The sequence below is a fragment of the Cucumis melo genome, chromosome 9, assembly GCF_025177605.1.
Source record: "Cucumis melo cultivar AY chromosome 9, USDA_Cmelo_AY_1.0, whole genome shotgun sequence".
NCBI classification, from domain to species: Eukaryota; Viridiplantae; Streptophyta; class Magnoliopsida; order Cucurbitales; family Cucurbitaceae; genus Cucumis; species Cucumis melo.
Window position 1 is genome coordinate 23269562 of NC_066865.1, and position 19673 is coordinate 23289234.

The 19673-nt window shown below is 32.0% G+C and overlaps 3 protein-coding genes across 5 annotated transcripts; 2 read left to right on the forward strand and 1 right to left on the reverse strand.

The window, feature by feature from the left end:
• The first annotated feature begins 113 nt into the window (after positions 1-113).
• LOC103482723 (uncharacterized) lies at positions 114-6115 on the forward strand. 3 transcript variants are annotated; one of them, XM_008439009.3, is made up of 14 exons: positions 114-544; positions 1109-1829; positions 1964-2096; positions 2180-2297; positions 2382-2480; positions 2577-2873; positions 2947-3054; positions 3439-3510; positions 3732-3818; positions 4120-4191; positions 4273-4362; positions 4872-4979; positions 5196-5264; positions 5751-6115. In XM_008439009.3, the coding sequence occupies exons 1-14, from the start codon at positions 329-331 to the stop codon at positions 5823-5825; spliced, it is 2265 nt and encodes a 754-aa protein (XP_008437231.1). In that variant the 5' UTR covers positions 114-328; the 3' UTR covers positions 5826-6115. The 3 variants fall into 3 exon arrangements, 1 of the variants encoding a protein (XP_008437231.1); XR_007823560.1 differs by lacking the exon at positions 5751-6115 and having other exon boundaries at positions 4273-4375; positions 5196-5237; XR_007823561.1 differs by lacking the exons at positions 4273-4362; positions 4872-4979; positions 5196-5264; positions 5751-6115 and adding an exon at positions 3899-4028.
• Positions 6116-7969: 1854 nt separating this feature from the next.
• Positions 7970-12223, forward strand: LOC103482725 (tetraspanin-10). Its single transcript, XM_008439013.3, has 11 exons — positions 7970-8392; positions 9692-9804; positions 9903-9957; positions 10039-10094; positions 10662-10709; positions 10923-10971; positions 11053-11136; positions 11230-11297; positions 11527-11652; positions 11745-11820; positions 11896-12223. The coding sequence occupies exons 1-11, from the start codon at positions 8339-8341 to the stop codon at positions 11959-11961; spliced, it is 795 nt and encodes a 264-aa protein (XP_008437235.1). The 5' UTR covers positions 7970-8338; the 3' UTR covers positions 11962-12223.
• A 100-nt stretch (positions 12224-12323) lies between these two features.
• LOC103482726 (remorin) lies at positions 12324-15259 on the reverse strand. The gene is made up of 5 exons (XM_008439014.3): positions 14942-15259; positions 13589-13633; positions 13365-13452; positions 12870-12951; positions 12324-12765 (listed from the first exon to the last, which is right to left on the reverse strand). Exons 1-5 carry the CDS (start codon positions 15195-15197, stop codon positions 12565-12567), a joined length of 672 nt encoding a protein of 223 aa, XP_008437236.1. The 5' UTR covers positions 15198-15259; the 3' UTR covers positions 12324-12564.
• Positions 15260-19673: the final 4414 nt, after the last annotated feature.

Consider the following 19673-nt stretch of genomic DNA (forward strand, 5'->3'; position numbering starts at 1 on the left):
ATACAAGACCTGGCCCAAGACCTGGCCCAAGCCCAGCCCATCCTTGGACAAGAAAACAAAAACGGAAAAGAAAAAAATCAATTAAGAAGTTGTATTTAAATTTTATTTTTGTTTATTTTATTTCTGGCGGATAAACGCCACGGTCCCAAACTTCAGCACCTTCTATCATCTTCTTCGTACTCCCACAGTTTCAGAAATGCTCCATAGCTCAATCTCATACACTCAATCTCCGAAATTCAACCTCTACCCCCCTTCAATTATATTCAGTTTTATGACACCGGTCACTGTCAAACAACTGTGATTGTCACTACAGCTTCCTTTCCTAGAAATGGACGGTCGAGCTTTAACGGCCTCTTCCTTCTTCGCTCCCATTGATTTATTGCGACCCAGAAGAAGAGCTGTTCGAAATTTGTGTTTCAATGGAAGACTCAGTAAGTTTTCGGTTCTTGCTTCCAAAGAAGAGGCTGAACTCGACCGTTGGGACCAAATGGAGCTCAAATTTGGCCGCTTGATTGGGGAAGACCCCAAATTAACATTGGCTAAGGTCTCTTCATTTGTCTCTTTTATTTCTATAGCGTGGTTTCTAGAATCTAAAATGAATCATAAGTAGTGGGCTTAATCCACTTGCTTAAGCTTTTGAGTTTGTCACAAAAGATTTTGTGTTTGAACTCATGTTAGGCTATTTTTCATTCTGTTAATGTTGATTGTTAGATTATATAATGTTAAATTTACTTTCACTCAGGATCTTTAGCGGCTTTTGTCAATGCGTGATTTAACAGCTTGTGATCGAGGAAGTCACGTGTTCAAACTCCATTTTCTCCTCAATTTATATTGATTTTCACTTGTCAAGGTTATTAAGCCTTTTGGCCAATCGGTGATTACATAATTCTGGTTTGTTGGATTTTGTGCTAGTTTATAAGTTGACAAGCGAGGGGAGTGTTAAAAATATGAATTAAAGATTAAAGAGATTTTGGGTTTAATGTTGTAGCAGCTTGTTAGAACATATTTATGGGCATGGCTTGAAATTATGGTTTTGTGTATTTATAATTTGTGATGGTGAATTCTTACTACTCTTGTCTAAAATTTTTGGTGTGTGTTGATAATTCAGATAATGAGCAAAAAAATGAATCCGGATGCTTCTTATCTTGAAGTTGAGAAATCGTTTTACCAGAAGAAGGGTAAGTCTAGTGAGGTAGAGGAACTTTCTCTTGATGGTTTGAATTTGATCAGACCTCAGCTAAAGAAGGAAATGAAGTTAAAGGCTGCCAATAAGCCACCTGGACCGGATATAAAGAAACCAAGTCAAGCTGTTGGAAAGGTACCAGTTAGTCCTAAGGGTAGGGTTCCCAATGTTATTTTGAGAAAACCGACTATTTATAATGAGGATGATGTTGAAGATAAGCCGTCGCGGTTAAGGATGAAGCCAAATTTATCGTTGAAAATGAGCAATGTATTGACAAAGGAGAAATATAGTGATATGACACTGTTGAGGAAGCCAGAACCAATGACTTCAAATGAAGTTATTGATGAGGAAAAGCTCTCTGGTGATGGGTATGTTGATAATGTTGAGAATATTGAAAATCGGGCTAGTAAGGGGTCATCAAGTGACCGAATTGATGATTTTACTCTTTCTAAAAAGCCAGAAATAGGAGGTGACAAAACAAGTCTTGAAAGTGAAAATGATACTGTTGATGTTAAAGAGAAAAACGGCATTGATGACCTGTACATCTTAGAAAGGCCTTTAAATGTGATGTCTGGCGTGTCTGAAGAAACTGAAGTAGGCTCATCAACAAATGAAAACGGAAAAGATATTGATTATTCTTCTATAGGTAATACTCCATATTAAAAAATGTTTTTTTTTTTCCTCTAACCCTTTATTTCAAGTTAAACATATTTTTCCTTTTTCTTTTTCTTTTTTGTGTTAAAACTATGAAAATGCAATTTTGTATTTGGTCATCTGAAGGATTGCAGCTACATGAGCCAAGTGATATAGATTATGTTGAGAACCCAGCAGCTTTGAGCGAATCATTCAATGATATTTTGGATTCAACAATAGAAGTGTCCAAAAAAGCTACATTATTGGGTAAACCAAGAAGGTAGCTATTTCAGTCTTATGATCTGTAATATTCTCTTTCTTTTTTGTAACCAAATAAACTTGGTTGAATGGCACTGTGAACAGAGTAGATCATTCTTCTGAAGAAACTCCAAAACTCAATAGAGAAGAGGCATCCACCCCTGAAACTGACCTCAATGGTGCTCTTGAGACAGGGAGCTTCTCTGCTATCCCTGCTTTGGAGGTCAGGCTGTGCATACTACTGTTTACTTAACTTATTTATGGCAACCACTAGACTGTAAGTCCCAGGTGCTTGATACATTTGCAGGAGCACGAACTTGCTGACTGGACAAAAGCAGAAGATCTGGCTAAGTCAGGAGATAGAGCTGACGTGGAAGTAATAAGCTCAAGTACTCGAGGTTTTGTTGTAAGTATATTATGGTCAGTACATGTGCTTTCTCCTACTTGTATTTGAAGTTAACATTTTTTTGGCGTTACTTCTTTCTTGCTTTGATTTGTGAAGGTATCATTTGGCTCCCTAGTAGGATTTATTCCATATCGTAATCTTGCTGCCAAGTGGAAGTTCTTAGCTTTTGAGTCATGGCTAAGACAGAAAGGTTTGGATCCATCAACATACAAGCAAAACTTAGGAACTATTGGAAGTAGTGGTGGTGGAAGCCAGGCCTTTGCCAGTACTAGGTCAGATTCAGAAATTGATGTAAAAGATGGGGGAGAACTTACACCTGATATGAAATTGGAGGATCTTCTTCAAATTTACGATCGAGAGAAAATCAAATTCTTGTCATCATTTGTTGGCCAGGTATAGAAGCCTCACTCATTTCAGAAAACCAAACTATTCATGTTAGGGTACTGATAGACTTTATAACTTGCAGAAAATCAAAGTAATTGTGGTGTTAGCCAACAGAAAATCGAGGAAGCTTGTATTTTCCATGAGGCCAAAAGAGAGGGAGGAATTGGTCGAGAAAAAAAGAAGTTTAATGGTTAGCTACTAGCATCTCATTCAAGATAGTTTTGCTGAGATTGTTGGGATTTGCTTGGAAGTATTTTTTACTATAAAGGCTTAAAAATGAGCACTGCTATTTTGATACATTACAACATTCCTTAATTATGCAGTTGAAATTTCTTGCCACCTTCAACAAAGATCATTTAAGGCATAAACCAAAGTAAAACTTGGCACTACCAAATGAATTTAAGCCTGGGTATAGGCTTCCTTTTTCCTTATTCTCTGAGTCTATCTTCTTTGTTGCTGTTGTTTTGAGGCACAAAGCCCTTTTACATTCTGCAGTGACGAAACTTTTTGTTTCTATGAAAGATTTAATCTTTGTGGTGCTCTCATTTAAAGAATCATTTAACTGCTTTTCCAGACGACACTGCAAGTAGGTGACGTTGTCAAATGCTGCATTAAGAAGATTGCTTATTTTGGTATCTTTGTCGAGGTAAATAGAAGAGCTTTTTGTTTCTTCACTAAAATAGTATGATAGCATGATATGGTGCATACTTTTGAAATTATAGTTTATAAAGGAATAGGTGGTTCATTTTCTGATTGGGAATGAACGTTCTTTATTTCAAGTTGTTCTTTTAGACATATGTACTTGTATTAGTGATTATGTATGTCTTCTAAAATTTTGAGATTTTTTCCTCAACCACATCAATGTAGATCGAAGGAGTCCCTGCTTTGATTCATCAGACAGAGATTTCTTGGGATGTTAATTTGAACCCTGCATCATATTTTAAAATTGGTCAGGTATTTGCCATCATTCTTTGCTAAATATGCTAATTTCTATTTATCACCAAAAGGCTTACAGAAAATTTGACTACTATCAGGATTAATTTCATTAAAAGATCATTTAACAAGGTTATATGGCAAGGAAATGAGTAGTTTGTTCCATGTGACAATATTGTGCTAAGATCGTGATCGTACCGTGTTGAGAGATTGATCGGGGAACTCTCCCATGTGAAGCTCATATTTCAAATTTTCATTTTTTTTTTCCTTTTTTTCTTTTTTGGTTAAAGTCTAATTCTGTTTCTCTGTCTTTCTTTTATAGGTTGTAGAGGCAAAAGTTCATCAGTTGGATTTTTCCCTGGAACGCATATTCTTATCGTTGAAGCAGATTACAGTAAGATATTTTTATAAATTAAACATCTCCATAAAGTTTTAGCAAATTTTGTGTGTAGAAACCGTTTTTTTCTTTATGCAGCCAGACCCGCTAGCTGAAGCATTGGAGTCTGTGGTTGGTGATCATGATACCATGGATGGAAGATTAGATTCAGCCGAAGTAGATACCGAGGTGTTTATGAATTGTTAGTCAAAATTATAAATTTGATGGACGTAATTGATATATGATCGCATGTTGACTTTTATCATCAGAACTAACAATCCCCTTTTATGCCTAGTTCTTTTACTGCCTATATGTGGGAAGAATTTTAGGAAATGTCTCCCTCTAACCATATTTAGCTCAAATTTTTCGAACATTCTTACACACGTGTGAGACCTGCCTGTGCTAGAATGAACATTAACCCACCCAATACTTGAGTTATTTATCTTCCCAACCAACCATCAAGGGAGCACGTGGGTTCCATCTTCTCTAATAAAATCTGGAAAGCCAAAGAATCTTCATGAAACTTGTGAACACTCAAGAAATAATTTTGCTTCATAGCATTTGTTTCCTTGATTGATAATATGCATGCAGGGGATTGGATGAAACGTAGCTGATTTAACTGAACATGGCAATCATCTCCCATTTGAATTCTTTTAGAAATCTTTCAATGGTTTTTCATTAAAATTTCTATTTTGCAGTGGGCTGATGTAGAATCTCTCATTAAGGAACTGCAAAATACTGAAGGTATTGAGGCTGTATCCAAAGGGCGTTTTTTCCTTAGCCCTGGTTTGGCTCCGACTTTTCAGGTAAAATGGCAACCTTTTTCCTTTATTTGTTGATGACGAGCATAACATTATTTGAAACTTAAATGAAAAGGGAAATTCTTCCCATCTTATTCCAAGCTTTCGTGCCATATATAGTATATGTGGTGAATGAGTATTATCTGGTTCTTATGTTTGTATGGTATTGTGCATATCTAAGTGACTCAAATCATTTTCCATCAAACTCTCCACTTGATGCAGGTATATATGGCTTCTATGTATGAAAATCAGTACAAATTACTTGCTCGATCTGGAAACAAAGTACAAGAGGTAAATATTCAGAAACCTTACTCTTTTTACATTGTCAAAAGGTCTCTAAAATTCTGATGAAGCTTGGGATGGAAAGTCAATTGTACAAAGGAATTGCTTATAGAACACTGGATATATACACTGGTCTGTAGGTTTTATAAGTTTTTTCATACAGCATAGATTTGTGGAGCTTACAATATCAACAAAATGTAGCTTGGTAAACTATACATAAGTTGACTCCTTAACCATAGATTACAAAAGCTTGACTCATGACCCAAACACTCCCTATGTTAAATGAAAACATTCTTTTTCTCTAATCTTCCGATAGTAAACGGATCCAACACTTACTGATTCAACAACTCTACTTTAAGTCAAAAAGAAGTATACTTCTACATTTTTAGAGGTCGCCTGATCTAACCACCTCACCTATGAACTTTGTAATCTTGTGATTTTATTTTTGTATGCAATCAAGAATGGTATTTGAAATCTGGATATTATATTTTGCAGCTGATGGTTGAGACATCTTTGGATAAAGAAACAATGAAATCAGTCATTTTAACTTGCACCAACAGAGTAGAGTAGCCAGTATCTTGAGTTTCTGAAGCTTATACTTTGAAAGAAAATTTGATTGTGAAACGTACATACGACAGCAAGCAATATTAGAACTGATTAATGAATAGAAGAATAGAAAAAATAGTTCTCCTTCAATTTGTTTAATAGTGAGAAGAAAAGCCTGTCCTTTGCTTTTTCTCCTTTTTTGCCCAATTTTCTTGTAGGAAGTTGATGTAACTTGGCTACTGTTTATTAAAATCAAACCACATCATGATATTTTTTTTCATTCAATAGAAATTCAACATCTTTTTCATTCTAAACTTGTAGTTGTAATAATGCAATGGAACTAACTATTCAAGATATCATCTTCGCTTTTAGTAAGATATCTCTTTGAAAAGATCGGATGCAAGTGCTTTATGGTTGAACTTTTAACTCTTTTGGTCGAGTGTGAAAAGGATGGAAGTATCTTTAGTGATAATGGTTCCACATTTGAGGGCTTCATGATCTGTATTGGTGTAAATGTTCATAACATTTGAAACATTTCATTGATGATTATTTCTTTCTCTAAGTAAAAGTTATAAACTTATACTTAGGACGTGTTTAGGAACCAACATGAAATCAGAACAGGAATAGGTTTGGAAAACAATTGAAAATTAATAACTCGATCAATCGATTGAAGTAGGAAGAATGATGTTGCTTTTGATGTTTATTTGGTTTTATTTACAAACATCTTGATGGATTGGAATGGAAGTAGATGACTGCCATGATGTTGTTTTATACTTCTAGTCAATTAACCAAAAAATATGCAGAAAAAACTAAAATGTCCTCTCTTAAATTTATTTACTTAATTAGATTTTAAATTTATAGATTTACGATACTTTTAAACATAGTAGAATTTTAGATTCTATTACTGTCTATCAACATGACTGATAGAAGCATATTAATGTTTATCAATTTATTTGATAGAATATGAAATTTTGTTATATTTTGTCAAATTTGTTATTTTTTGACAATTCCTCTTTACTTAATATATTTTTTTAGAAAATGAATTATTTATACTTAACAACATTTTAAACCTAGATCAAGAAAATACAGGATTTTATAAATTAAAATAGTATGTTTTTTTAAATTTCATTGATCTAATTTCAATTTTGATATAAATACCTCTTTTCCATATAATAGTATGCTTTTTAAATTTCTTACAACAATATTTCTATTTTTTATAGAAAAAAATATTTATTTATTTATATAAAGCTAGAAAAGCTATGCATAAATTGAGAAAATTCTTCATGTTCTCTCTGAAAAAAACTTTACTTAAAAAAAGATCGAATAGGATTCCATTATACTAAGGTTAATTAATTGAGTATGAATTGAAAGTTTAGAGCAAAATGAAGCTCATTCAATAGGAATCGATATCGGCATGTATTCTAAGTCTTAAACGTAGATGTTGGATCCACCATTATTGCAAATGTTTTACTAAAAGAAATTTTGTTACAATTTCAAATAAGTTTGCGAACTAGAATACCTAATCATATATACTTTCGATTCAACCTTAATATAATAGTTTGATTAAAAAAAAGTAACAATTTAGTATATATATTTTTAAATACGTAATAATTTAGTTTATCAACTTTACAAATTTGCCTTTATATCTTACCGTTTAGTATTATTTTATCAAATTTTTCACACTTAAATGTAAATAAACTAATTGCAATTTGAATAGAAAGATTGCACTTAATTTTGATAAAATTTATTGTTGGTTGTTAGAGTTAGAACGAATGTTATTACTTGTATGAAACTGGAGAGAAAAAGTTTTTATTAACGAAATAGTTTCAACCCAAAATGAAAGCATAAAAGATGGAAGAAGAAAGAAAGGAACATTTTATGCGGAGGAGTGATAAAGATTGAAACTTTTTTGAGTATAGCAATGTGCTGACTAAGAAAGATAAAGAAGAAAGAAAAAAACTAAAAAGGTCAAATTTTGGGAAAGAAAAAAAGACACCCAGATGGGAAATAAAGAGATTTAATTAAAGTAATTAAAGAAAAAAGATGCACAAAAGAGACAAGGGTCCACCTTGAATGCTGTTTTATAGGCGAAAACATTGGTCAATCAACAATAAAGACTAAGATTAACTACATTAGTAATCAAACTTATAAGAAATTCAACTCCTTAATTACGGTTTTCAGTTTTTTGAGTGTCTTGTCGGATAGTATTCTGTCTGTCTGCTGGAAAACATCAGGGTTCATTCATGGAGCCATGTGATACTTTTTTTCCCTTTGACGCAAATGCCCTTGCCCTTCTTGCATTATCCCCACTTCACCCCACCTCCTTAGCCTAGCCGTTCTCTTTGCTTGCAGTGCAAGTGCCACTTCCATGGCTAACCCCTGAAGAAACTCCATTCTTCCCTCTTATATTTCTCTCCTCAAACTCTCATATCCTTATTTTCTTTTTGCCCTTGTTGCCCCCCACCCCCATTGATATATTTCCCTCTGTTTCTGGCTGTGGCATTGGGGATAAAGAGGTAAAAGAGAAGAGGAGCAAAATGGGAATGGGAACTAGCATCTTTATCATAAGGTGGATCAATTTTCTCACCATGGTATGTTTGATTCCTATTGTTTTTTTTCTTTGTAAGATGATTTTTATGTTACGTTGCTTTTGTGGATATTTGTTCTGTTCTGTTCTGGTTTTTTTTTTTTTTCTCTTTTTTTTGCTCCAATGTCTTCGGATTTTGTCCTATTGTCGTGTAAATGGTTCTGTTTATGTTTTGCCAGTGTGTTTGTTGAGGTTTCTTGTATGCTTGATGGTGTTTGCCTCCACTGGTTGTTGGAAAATTTTTCATATGTTCGATGAGTTCCATTGTTTTTCTTTTTGAGGTTCTTGTTGGGTTGTCTTTGACACTGGATCAAATGGCATTTGGTTTTTAGTTCTTGAAAATTAAGCTTAGAAACACACTTCTATCTATGAATTTCGGTTGTTGTCTACTCTTTAGGGATAATTTCAAAATGAAAGTAGTTTAAAAAGTAGTTTTTGTTTGTGGATTTGTCTGTGGAATTAAATGTTTTCGTAGTAAAGATAAAAACTATAAAAAAGAAATGGTGAGAAAAGACAACAAATTTCAAAAACTAAATACTAAATAGTTAACAAATGGAGTCTCATGTTAGCTAATTCTTCTTCATTCTTGTTTTAGAAGTTTTGGAAATCAATCAATCTAGTTCTTATTAGAGAGTGTATTACACTATCCCTTATGGTTTCAAGATTGATACTTTGTAGTTTAGTCCCTAGGAAATAAAAGATAGTTGTCTTAGTACATGTGATAAATCAATGAAAAAGGAGTTGTCATTCTCTTGAGTTTATTTGTGCATACCTAATAACTATCTATCTTTAAAGGGAAAGAAGATGAGACATCTTCGTAATCCCAAGGGTCAAATATATTATAATGATGTTTTTTATTTTCATGAATCAAGAAAGGGAAAAATTTACAAAAAAGATGCATCTAGGAAATTTACTACAACCAAGAACAATCTTCACCTCCTACTCTTATCATAAATAAAAGAAACAAGAGCCATATAGAGTGTTCAAAGATGTGGATAGGGACTCGTGAGGTTTGGTTCTTGATGAGATTCCATGTTTGTCCTTGGGCTTTAGTATCAAAGTTGTTAATATTTTGTAGGTAACATCTTACTTGGCTGGAAATTCTCTCTCTTTTGTAAACACTTGTATTCTTTCTTTTCTTTTTTTCCTCGATAAAAGTTGTTGATTCTATAAATATATAAGCCTAAAGATGACTTAAAATAAATATGGGAATGAGTTGTTGGAGCAGGGCTGTAAGCATCAGTTTAACTAAGCCTTTAACTAGATTAATGGGCTCTTGAATCACTGTGTCCATATGTTTCAGTTTCTGGCTATTCTTGTCATAATATTTGGGATATGGATGGGCACCCACCACGACGGTTGTCGAAAATCTCTCACTCTTCCTGTCATGGGACTTGGTGGATTCATCTTTGTGGTGTAAGTTCCCTATCATTTTAGGAATATAACCTGATTTAGTTCAGAGGATAATCTGATCCACTCACCCAATATTGTTGTTATCAATGTTTTTGATCCAGGTCCATAGTTGGTTTTTTGGGTGCCCTTAAGAACAATTCGATATTGCTGTGGATTGTATCCTTTTAAATGAAAATTTATCTGAACAGTTGATATTAATCTTCCCAATTTCGCTTGACCTTGACCTTCTGCACATAGTATCTGATCATGTTGTGCATTACGTTGGTGGGGATCCTCGTGTTTACAGTGCTGGCGTAAGTATATGTTTCTGAAGGCATTTCAATTATCAAAACTATATGATAATGCACTGTTAAGAAATCCATCAAACACCAACAGAAATGCATATAAGCAAGAAGATATGCTTCTATATAAGATTGAGATGAGTGAAAGAAGGAACCAACATGATGGCCACAATAATTTTTTTTTCCCTCCTCTAAGTTCACTGCTCATTAGTTGTTGATGGATCTTTCAAGCTCGATGATTCAATGAATGCTGTTGTAGTCTAGACTTTGTGATTTGATTTTGTAGCTTTATGGTAAAGTAGGCGGTTCAGAAAAGTTCTTTCGTTACAGGTTACATACTTTTTGCCCACACTATTTTTTCTTTTTATTATCTTTGGTGATCACCTTCATGATATAAAAGGAAGTATCAAAGGGAACATCCATAGTTGTTGGCATCTTTTAGCTAGCAACAATACATGACTCGTACACTTCCTCCTTGAGAATGCATTTCAATCTTGCTTGGCTGGCTTCATAGTTGGTATGTAATTTGTATTGTTCTACTTTTCTTGAACCTAACATAATTTTTCGAATTTCTTTTAGGTTTATTGTTACAAATAATGGATCAGGACATGATGTTGCTGGCTTGAGGTGAGGATGTATTTAATTCATTCAACGAAAGGTGCTTGTAAAGTAATTTTGTTTTGATGATACTTAATTTGAAAGATCGAAAACGGTTCATCTTCTATCTGTGCTAATAAGAATAACCAAAATCCATGATTCTCAAATCTCGGTGCTTGTGCATCAATAAGCTGGCATTTCTATGGACTGATATATTTTCCCCTTCTCTTCCTATTTGATGAGGTATAAGGAGTATCAACTACAAGACTATAGTACGTGGTTTCTAAAACAGGTGAGTACAATTTTACCTTTTACTAAAAGAGAGAGAGAGAGAGATTATCAATTATCCTAATTTTTGCTTTTCCTGTTACAGCTTAACAATACCGAAAATTGGATGCGTCTGAAAAGCTGTCTCGTCAAATCCGAGGATTGCAATAATCTTTCAAAAAGATACAAGGTCCTTGTTTTAAGCACGATCGATTAGAACAACAGACTATTTGATTATTTATATCATTACTTTCTCATGAAGCCATTTTTTTTACAATTTCAGACTCTTAAGCAGTACAAATTGGCAAAGCTGACGCCGATGGAAGCGGGTTGTTGTAGACCCCCATCTGAGTAGGTGTAACTTCCAAGTTCATAGTTTTTCTTTTTGCTATGTTTAAACTGCAACAAACAAAAGAAGAAACCAAATCCTTGTCTTTTCCATAATGCCATAATCTTTTATTCTCCACAATCTTTTTGCAATTTATGACATTGACATGTGAACTCGACTTTGTTTCGACGATATTTGAGAAGTGGTGAATATGAATTCTTGTTCTTTTTGACATCGTGATTCAAATAACAGATGTGGTTATCCTGCTGTTAATGCATCATACTATGATCTGAGCTTTCATCCTGTCAATTCAAACCATGATTGCAAAGTATACAAGAATTCCAAGGCGGTCAAGTGTTACGATTGTGATTCGTGCAAGTACATAACTAGTAACCTTAGTCTTCCATTCTCCATTCACCAATGCGTCCCTGTGAAAATTTTCATCATTATTTGATTGTTTGATCATTCAGGGCCGGAGTCGCGCAGTACATGAAAACTGAATGGCGATTGGTTGCGATCTTCAACGTCATTCTATTTGTTGTCTTGGTAAGACACTTTTCATCTAAGACTTCACTTTCCTTTCATCTTCCACCATGTATTTCTTATCTCTTGTATTTGCAGCTGATTATCTACTTAGTCGGATGCTGCGCTAGGCGAAAAGCTGCAAGAAATCGATCTAAAGGTTAGTGAATACCGGTTGCACTTGGTCTACTGCTTAAATATCGAAACAGACCGTAGTTGTCTTGTGCTGTAAGTGATACCTGTTGGAAGTAGAATTTTTTAGCAAAAGTCATTCAGTTTGTGTAATATATGCAGCCAGCCATGTTTGTATGTAAAAAGTTTGTTCTTTTTCTAGTACAGTGACTGGTATTCGTTCCGGTATCGAACTGTATTTCGACCATGAACCATTATTTGCTTGCACAGAATGCCGACTTGATTCTTGACTGTATAATCCATCTCCTTTATTGAATGGCATAATGATGTATTGTTTCGACATGCTGTCCGACACAAGAAAAGAGGTTACTCTTTCAAGCAAAACTCAACTCCTAAAGATTAACGCAACTGGATTCTTCGGACCATTCTCCAGAATGATTAACACTACCGTTTTGAACTGAATCAGTGCATATGACATAAGTGATCATTGGGTAAAATACAGCAAACTGATACAATCTTTATACATAAAAAAGAACACTAAAGTGTTCATCTCCTAATTCAATATAATGTCAAACAAAGACTAAAATCAGAGTGCAAATCTGAGGTAGGAATCTGTTTTTATAACCCCGCAGCATTTCAACCACTGAAGCATTTGAGTAGAGTCTTTGGTATGAACCCTGAAGTACGATATTTTTCTGCGGTTTCCTCGACCTTGAGGCACTGTTCTTTTCGTTCTGCTTCGATGGTTGCTTTCTTCTCTTCACCTTCCTTGTGAATTCCAACGATTTTGTTCTTCATTTGCTCAGCATACTCTGCTTTCTTCTTCTCCATTTTTTCCTGTCATTTCACAAAAACCAAAACACTTTGAAACGTGAATCGAGAAATCGAAGTCTATAACTAGTGAGAATTGTAAAACTATACTTGATCAAAAGCCAATTTACCTCTATCTTCATCAGTTGCGCTTCTATGGAAGCCTTTCTGGTATTCTCCCAAGACTCAACTGCAGAAAGCCTTTTGTATGCCCTGTCCAAAGATTTCAAACATGTTAAAAGAACTCAAAAAAGAAAAAGGCTAAATTATTACAAATGCTCTTAGACTTTTTCTTTTGCTTCAAAGCTCTAATATTATACCCCTCAATTTTCATAAGTCTTCATATTTTTCAAAACTAGAACTTAGAACTATGTGACAATGAACCTAAAGCGATGTGGTTATTCATATTCTCATTCTTCATCACCTATCGTAACGTCATTTTCGTTCGGAATATATTCCAACGATGGAACGCTTATGAAAGTCCAAAGATAATATCGTAATTTCTAAAAGTATCAGAGTATTTTTTAAACAAATGGAAAAGTTCAATGGTAATTTCTTTACAATTTAACAAAAAAATAAATAAATAAGTAAAGACAACAACAGTAGAGAAAAATTCTATCTTTTACTTGTTCTCTGCTTTGATCTTTTCACTCTCCTCCCATGCTTTTATCAACGCCATCTTCTTCTCCCATTCGACCCGAGCCAATGCTATATCTGAAAAAAGACTAATCTCATGAAACAGTATCTTCAACTTCATTTCATAATAATTTATTTGTTTGGTTTTCTAAACACCTCTATAGGTTAGATTGACAAGAAAATGAAAAGACAGCGGTGTTTTTTTTCTTATTACCTCTGTCCTTCGCAGCATCAACTTTCTCAGCAGAATCTGAAATCTCTGTCATTTGATATTTTTGTCTTTGTCAGAGAAGAAATGAGCCAATAATAAGAAGAAAAGATCACATGAAGCAAAGAAAACAAAGTGAGTTTGTAAGAACAAAATGGCAAAATAAAGTTTGTCTCTTTATTTATTTTGTAAGAATGTTATTGCCATTATTATTACTTTCATGACAGTTGCATGTTTGTTTCCAAAGAAGTCCCCAACAAATAAGGGGAAAACAAATGAATTCAAATTATTTTCTTTCCAAATCCATTCTTTAGGAAAATTGAAAATTTGATGTTTCATTTCATTAATCACACATTTCATAAACACAAAAAAAAAAAAAAAAAAAAAAACAATCCCTATAATTTTAATTATCTAAATTCAAATCCTGCAATTTTAATAAATCTAAATAAAATCACAAAAACTATCGATGCAATTATATACGTGTCTCCTCGAACTTACAATAATTATAGAAATTGAGCAATAAAGTTGAACCTTCAAATTTACAGCGATATTAATGTGTTAAAATACTTATTTAAACCTTAATAATTTGAGAGAGAGAGAAAAGGCAATAAAGCTGTAAACATAGAAAAGCTGATTCTGATTACTCATGACAGTGTATTAACAGTACAATCAAAAACTGCTTTTCTTTTTCTTTTTTAACAATTAATTCTTACATTTAGATAGAATTGAATAGTTTTATTATTTGGTTCAATAATTCAAATTTCAGATGAAAGATTGTTTTGGGAAATGTTTTTAACAATTCTTTTTCTAATTTTTTTTTTTTTAAAAAAAATTGGGAACTTTTGTTTGTGTGTGTGTGTGAACATTGAATTGTGAATAATGCTTTTTAAGTAAAAAAGCCATTATTGGTTTGTACATTTGTGGAAATTATGTATGAACAATTAAAACTTAATTATAAACTTTATCATTTTGCTTCTTTCTTTTAGAAAAAACAACATATGATAATATTTTTAAATATAAATATTATATTTTTAATGTGGTCAATTGTCTGGAAATAAAATTACATTAAGAAATAAAGAAAATAAATAAATAAAATCAGTTAATTATTTCTGAATGAAAAATAGTGGAGAAAGAATATGTAAAACGATGAATGTTTTTGTCTATGTGTTGTATAAACAATGTGAAATTGAAATTCATACATTATCAGTTCTAAAACGTAAAATTAAATAAGAAGTGCAAGTAGATTAACGTGCAAACTACATTTCCGGGAAAGTAAAGATTTTCCCAAGAAAAAAGAAAAACTTTCCGGGAAAAACAGAGAAAAAAGGAAAGAGAGGAAAGGGGAAAGTAAAAGTATACTGTCAGTGTGAGGAAGAGAAATGGAAGCGACGTCGTTTTGAGGGGGTGGTTGGTCAGGTTCAGAGTCATCGGCGGCCATAACGTATTCCTTGAGCTTAGCCACAATGTCTGTCTTTTTCAAACTGAATTTGGTAAAGAAGAAGAAGAAGAAGAAGAAGAAGAAAGAAAGAAAGAAAGACAGAAGAATGGAAACCCTTTTGTTTCTGTAAATTTCTCTCTTTTGTTTCTGCAGGAAGTTGTTGGAGAAAGTGAACATTGAAAAGTTCCTTTTATGGGTAGTTGGGTCCTCATAAAATTATACTTACTTACTTTGTCATAATCTTACCATTATTTTTTCTTTTCTTTTGGTTCAATTATATATATATATATATTGCAAACATGTGCATCTAGTTCATCTCAACTACACATAGTTAAGTCAATCCGTTTGAAGCTATAATGATCTGTTATAGAAGAAGTTGACATGGGTTCTCTTCGATTTTCTTTTGGGATTTGATTATGTGATGATCTTATTGGATCTCGTACCTGATTTATGGGTTCGAATATATGGTTATATATATACATATATGAGAGTTGAGCTCCTTGGCTTTAGAAGTCGTGGTCGAAAGGGAAGTTGGGTCAACTAGGGCTCCTCGACCTTTGAAATCAAGGCTGCAGAGGTGAGGTTGAGCCCAATGAGGAGTTGGGTCCAAATGTGCAAACTCCCCTCTCTCTTGGCTATGTGAAAGGATGCAAGGAACAAAAGGAAAGAAAAAGGTATGAGAATGGTTGTTTTGTTTAGGGATTTGGGATTTGAATAGTTGTTTAAGGATTTATATGATTTTAAGTTTTATTTTCCTAGTCCTTTATTAATGGGAAATTAATAAGGAAAAAAAATAGAAAATGTATAAAAAAATAAATGAAAAGTACTTCCAACCAACTTTTGAGAATGTAATGGTTAATCTTTTTTAGAAAAATATGTCCACAAAATCCCTTAATCATCTTCTTGTCTTATTTGTTTGGCTTATCGATGAAATTGATATTGATGATGAAAGTTTAGCAATAATTGATATGTATTATGTCTTTCGAGACTATTTCTAATTAACCATCCCACAAAAAGCACATTTCAACTAAATATGTCGAAAAATTAATTCCATAATTTTAAGTTTCTTTAAAATAAAGAAAATTGATTTCGACAATGAAAGAAAGTAATTTTGATCATGCAAAAATTACTATAAAATATTCGTAGAAATGATTAGATTTTATTTAAAATATATATACATATATTGAAGTTAGCCCATTGTAAAATTACCCATTGTTTGATAATTTTTGTCCCTCAATTGTGGTGAATGGTGTATTTATTTACAATTATTGTTAGACCTAGATATTAAAAGTAGACCATATAATAACACATTATTATATGTAACATCACATTATATTACTTTGGTAGTTGTATGCATTTAAATAAATTTTTCTAGGTAATAATAATTATATACCAAGTTCTTGAATATGCTAGCCATAGATTTGTTCGACATTAATTATTTTAGAAATATGTAAATAATTTTACTTTCATTTTTTTGTGATTTTTTTCTTAATGTGAATTAAATTTAATTCCATGTTCTAAACTATTCTACAACTATGGTTGGTGAAAAAGAAAATTTCTATTTCTTTGAATTCATTCCTTTCTTTCCATCACTTTATAATTTTAAAAAAAAACTAAATTAAAAAAGACAATTATTGGATCCATATAATAAAGTAATATTATGCTTGTTCAAAAATGGCTTAACGATATCTCACTATTGAAAAAAAATTGTTCTCTTCTTGTTACTATAAACTTTACGTCTTATATTGAATAATCAAACATCTTAGATTGATCCAACCTAATTAAACTCGAATTATGTTTGTTTATTTCTCTTATCCTAAAATTATGAAAAAAATCATACCACATTCGATGACATAAAATAATATATCTCTAAATATTGATAAGATGAAGTGATTTTTTATTTTTTGTTTTTTTGTTTTTAAAGGAAAAAATTAAAAGACTCTTTAATAGACATATAAAAAAAAAAAAGGAATTAAAGTTTGGACATGGTATTTATATATAGAAAACTAATTATATTAAATCAAGACAAGAGTGGAATTTGTTCTTCTATTTTTTATATATTATTCTTCTCTAATTTTTCCTCCATTCTCATGATTCTATTTAAAGTGGGGATTTTCTGTCTCATTTGAAGTGGAAATAAATTTCATGGAGATTTGTTTTATAATTTCTTATTCCTCTACCATTAAAAATAACTTTAGGTCATTTTCACTTCAAGATGGTGACAAAATTATTCACATCCAAACCTATTTACTTACTACATGTGTGAACAATTTATTTCATTATCAGTTCTCATTTTTCTATTACCAATATGATATATAACACTAATACACGCTTAGCTAATCAATTTACATTAAAAAACATGCGTTAATAACCATAAAATCGGTAGTTTTTATCCTATATTATAGATTGTTTTAGAAATAAATATAGATATATTATAAGATCCCATTATTTAATTTATTGTATTTGTAATAGATTCAATAAATATCGAATCCCACTATTTAATTTATTGTATTTGTAATAATAGTGGTGTTAATATTCTTGTAAAATGCTTTTTGGAAAAACACGTTTTAAGGACAGATTCCACATATTTGGTAAGACTTTGTTCCAAATATATAAAGATGAGATGACAAAGGAATTTCAAAATTATGAAAGAATCATTATTGAACCCATTTCAATTGTTAAAAGAAAAAAAAAAATACCAAATAATAATTTGTTTTACGAAATTAAAAAAAAAAAAAAAAAAAAAAAAAAAAAAAAAAAAACTCGTAATATTTTTGTTATATCTATTATCTATTTTTTGAACTTATTATTATTTATTTGTTTAATACCTTAGAATTTATGGTTCTAATTAATGTGTAAGAATTGGGTTGATGTTAATGGAACGAACAATAGTTTATAATTTGTTATATATTGATTGGTATTAGAAAAAATAAATGAAATATTAATAGTATATTATTTTAATTATTTATCCCTAACATATAGTTTCAAATTCTATTATGTTTAAAGCAAACCTTTTAATTTTATTGCTCGGTAACGAATATTTGAGACGAGACAAGTTAAGGTTGGTAGATTTTTTTTTTTTAATTGCTTTTTCATATTATTTTCATTTATATTTTGATTAGATATTGAAAATACTTTAACGAGGTTGTTGTTTTATCACACAACTTTTCTTTCTCGAAATCGAAGTTTAAAGTACGAAAAAGATCTTTTTGTGATTACAGTTTATTTTATTTATAAAGAAATTCGAACTAATTTTAGACTTTAATCTACATTAATTATGTAAAGAAATAATGGAGATATTTTTTTAGAAAAAAAGGTATTTGAATATAATCAATAAAATCAATTTTCTAAACTCCAATTGGGAATGGAGTGAGTTGAATGAACTATAATAGCTCACTCAACGTTTAGGTATGTCATGTTAAAATAATGAGCGAGATTTTAACTAACACATGTTCTTTTACTTTCGATATTTTTTTTTCTTACCATTCACACGTACTTTCTAAAATTCTTCAAACAATAACACCTACAGTAAGATTGCTCTAAGCTTAAACATGTTTAACTTTTGAGTTCTTATGTTTTGTCGTCAATTCTTTAAGTTTTTCTTCCTTGTAATTTTATATTTTCAAGAGCTCTCTCATTTAGATGTTATCTTAGTTTATTCAGGTATATTGCTTTTGTTAAATGATTGTATCATATTTCATAACAATTTCTTTTCACCGTTAAATTTTCAAATCCTTTTTATTTTAAAATATTATATTCTCGACCAAAAAGATTTGAGGTTCGAACCACACGGGAGGACCCACACATGGTTGTTAGGAAATAAAGGAGAAAGAAGAATGAATCCAGCAGCATGAATCTTCACAACTCTTCGCTTGTTTAACCCAAAACATGGGACCATTGGCCCACGGTATCCCATCCTCTTCTCTTTCTTTCCCTAATTTCCCCCACTTTAATTTAAAACTCTCTATAAATACTCTCTTAATCACACTTCTCACCCCCCACTAATCTCTTAATCACATTTTCCTTTCAATCCCTTCAAATAATGGACGTCTTTATCCCCGAGGATTACGTCATTCGCCGTCGCATCGAGAAAAAACTCGCCGCCCAAGCCCCCGACAAGACGAGGCAGCCACGCCCCGTCGATCAACGGCCGAGGAGGAATTCCGACAAGGACAAGGAAAAAGAAACTCCCGGAAAAACCGGATTCCGGTTCACCGCGACCGGCGCCGACAATGTGGTTTTCAATTGCTTCTCTGCTTGAGAGTTTATAGGGTAAATTAATTTTTGTTAGTTCCTATTATTACTAACAAAAGTGGACTTAGAAATGGTTAATATATTGTTATACAAATGTACTAATTAAATTAGTTGAGTTCCCAATTTTTTGAAAGTCTACATTTGATTTCTTTTTTTCAATTTTAGTTAAAATGTTTGGTTTAATATATATATATATTTTTGATAAATTTTGAAATAGATGTACGTTATGTCTTTTATTGGATGGTAATTACTAACATGTTTCTATCAAATTCAAAAAAAAAAAAAAATTCTTCAAACTGCCACAATGACTAATTTTAAATTCCGTAAGTTTAATTTAAACATTTGAGAGGAGATGATGGACGTAGTCGGGCAATTGAACCTCCAACAATAGTACGAAAA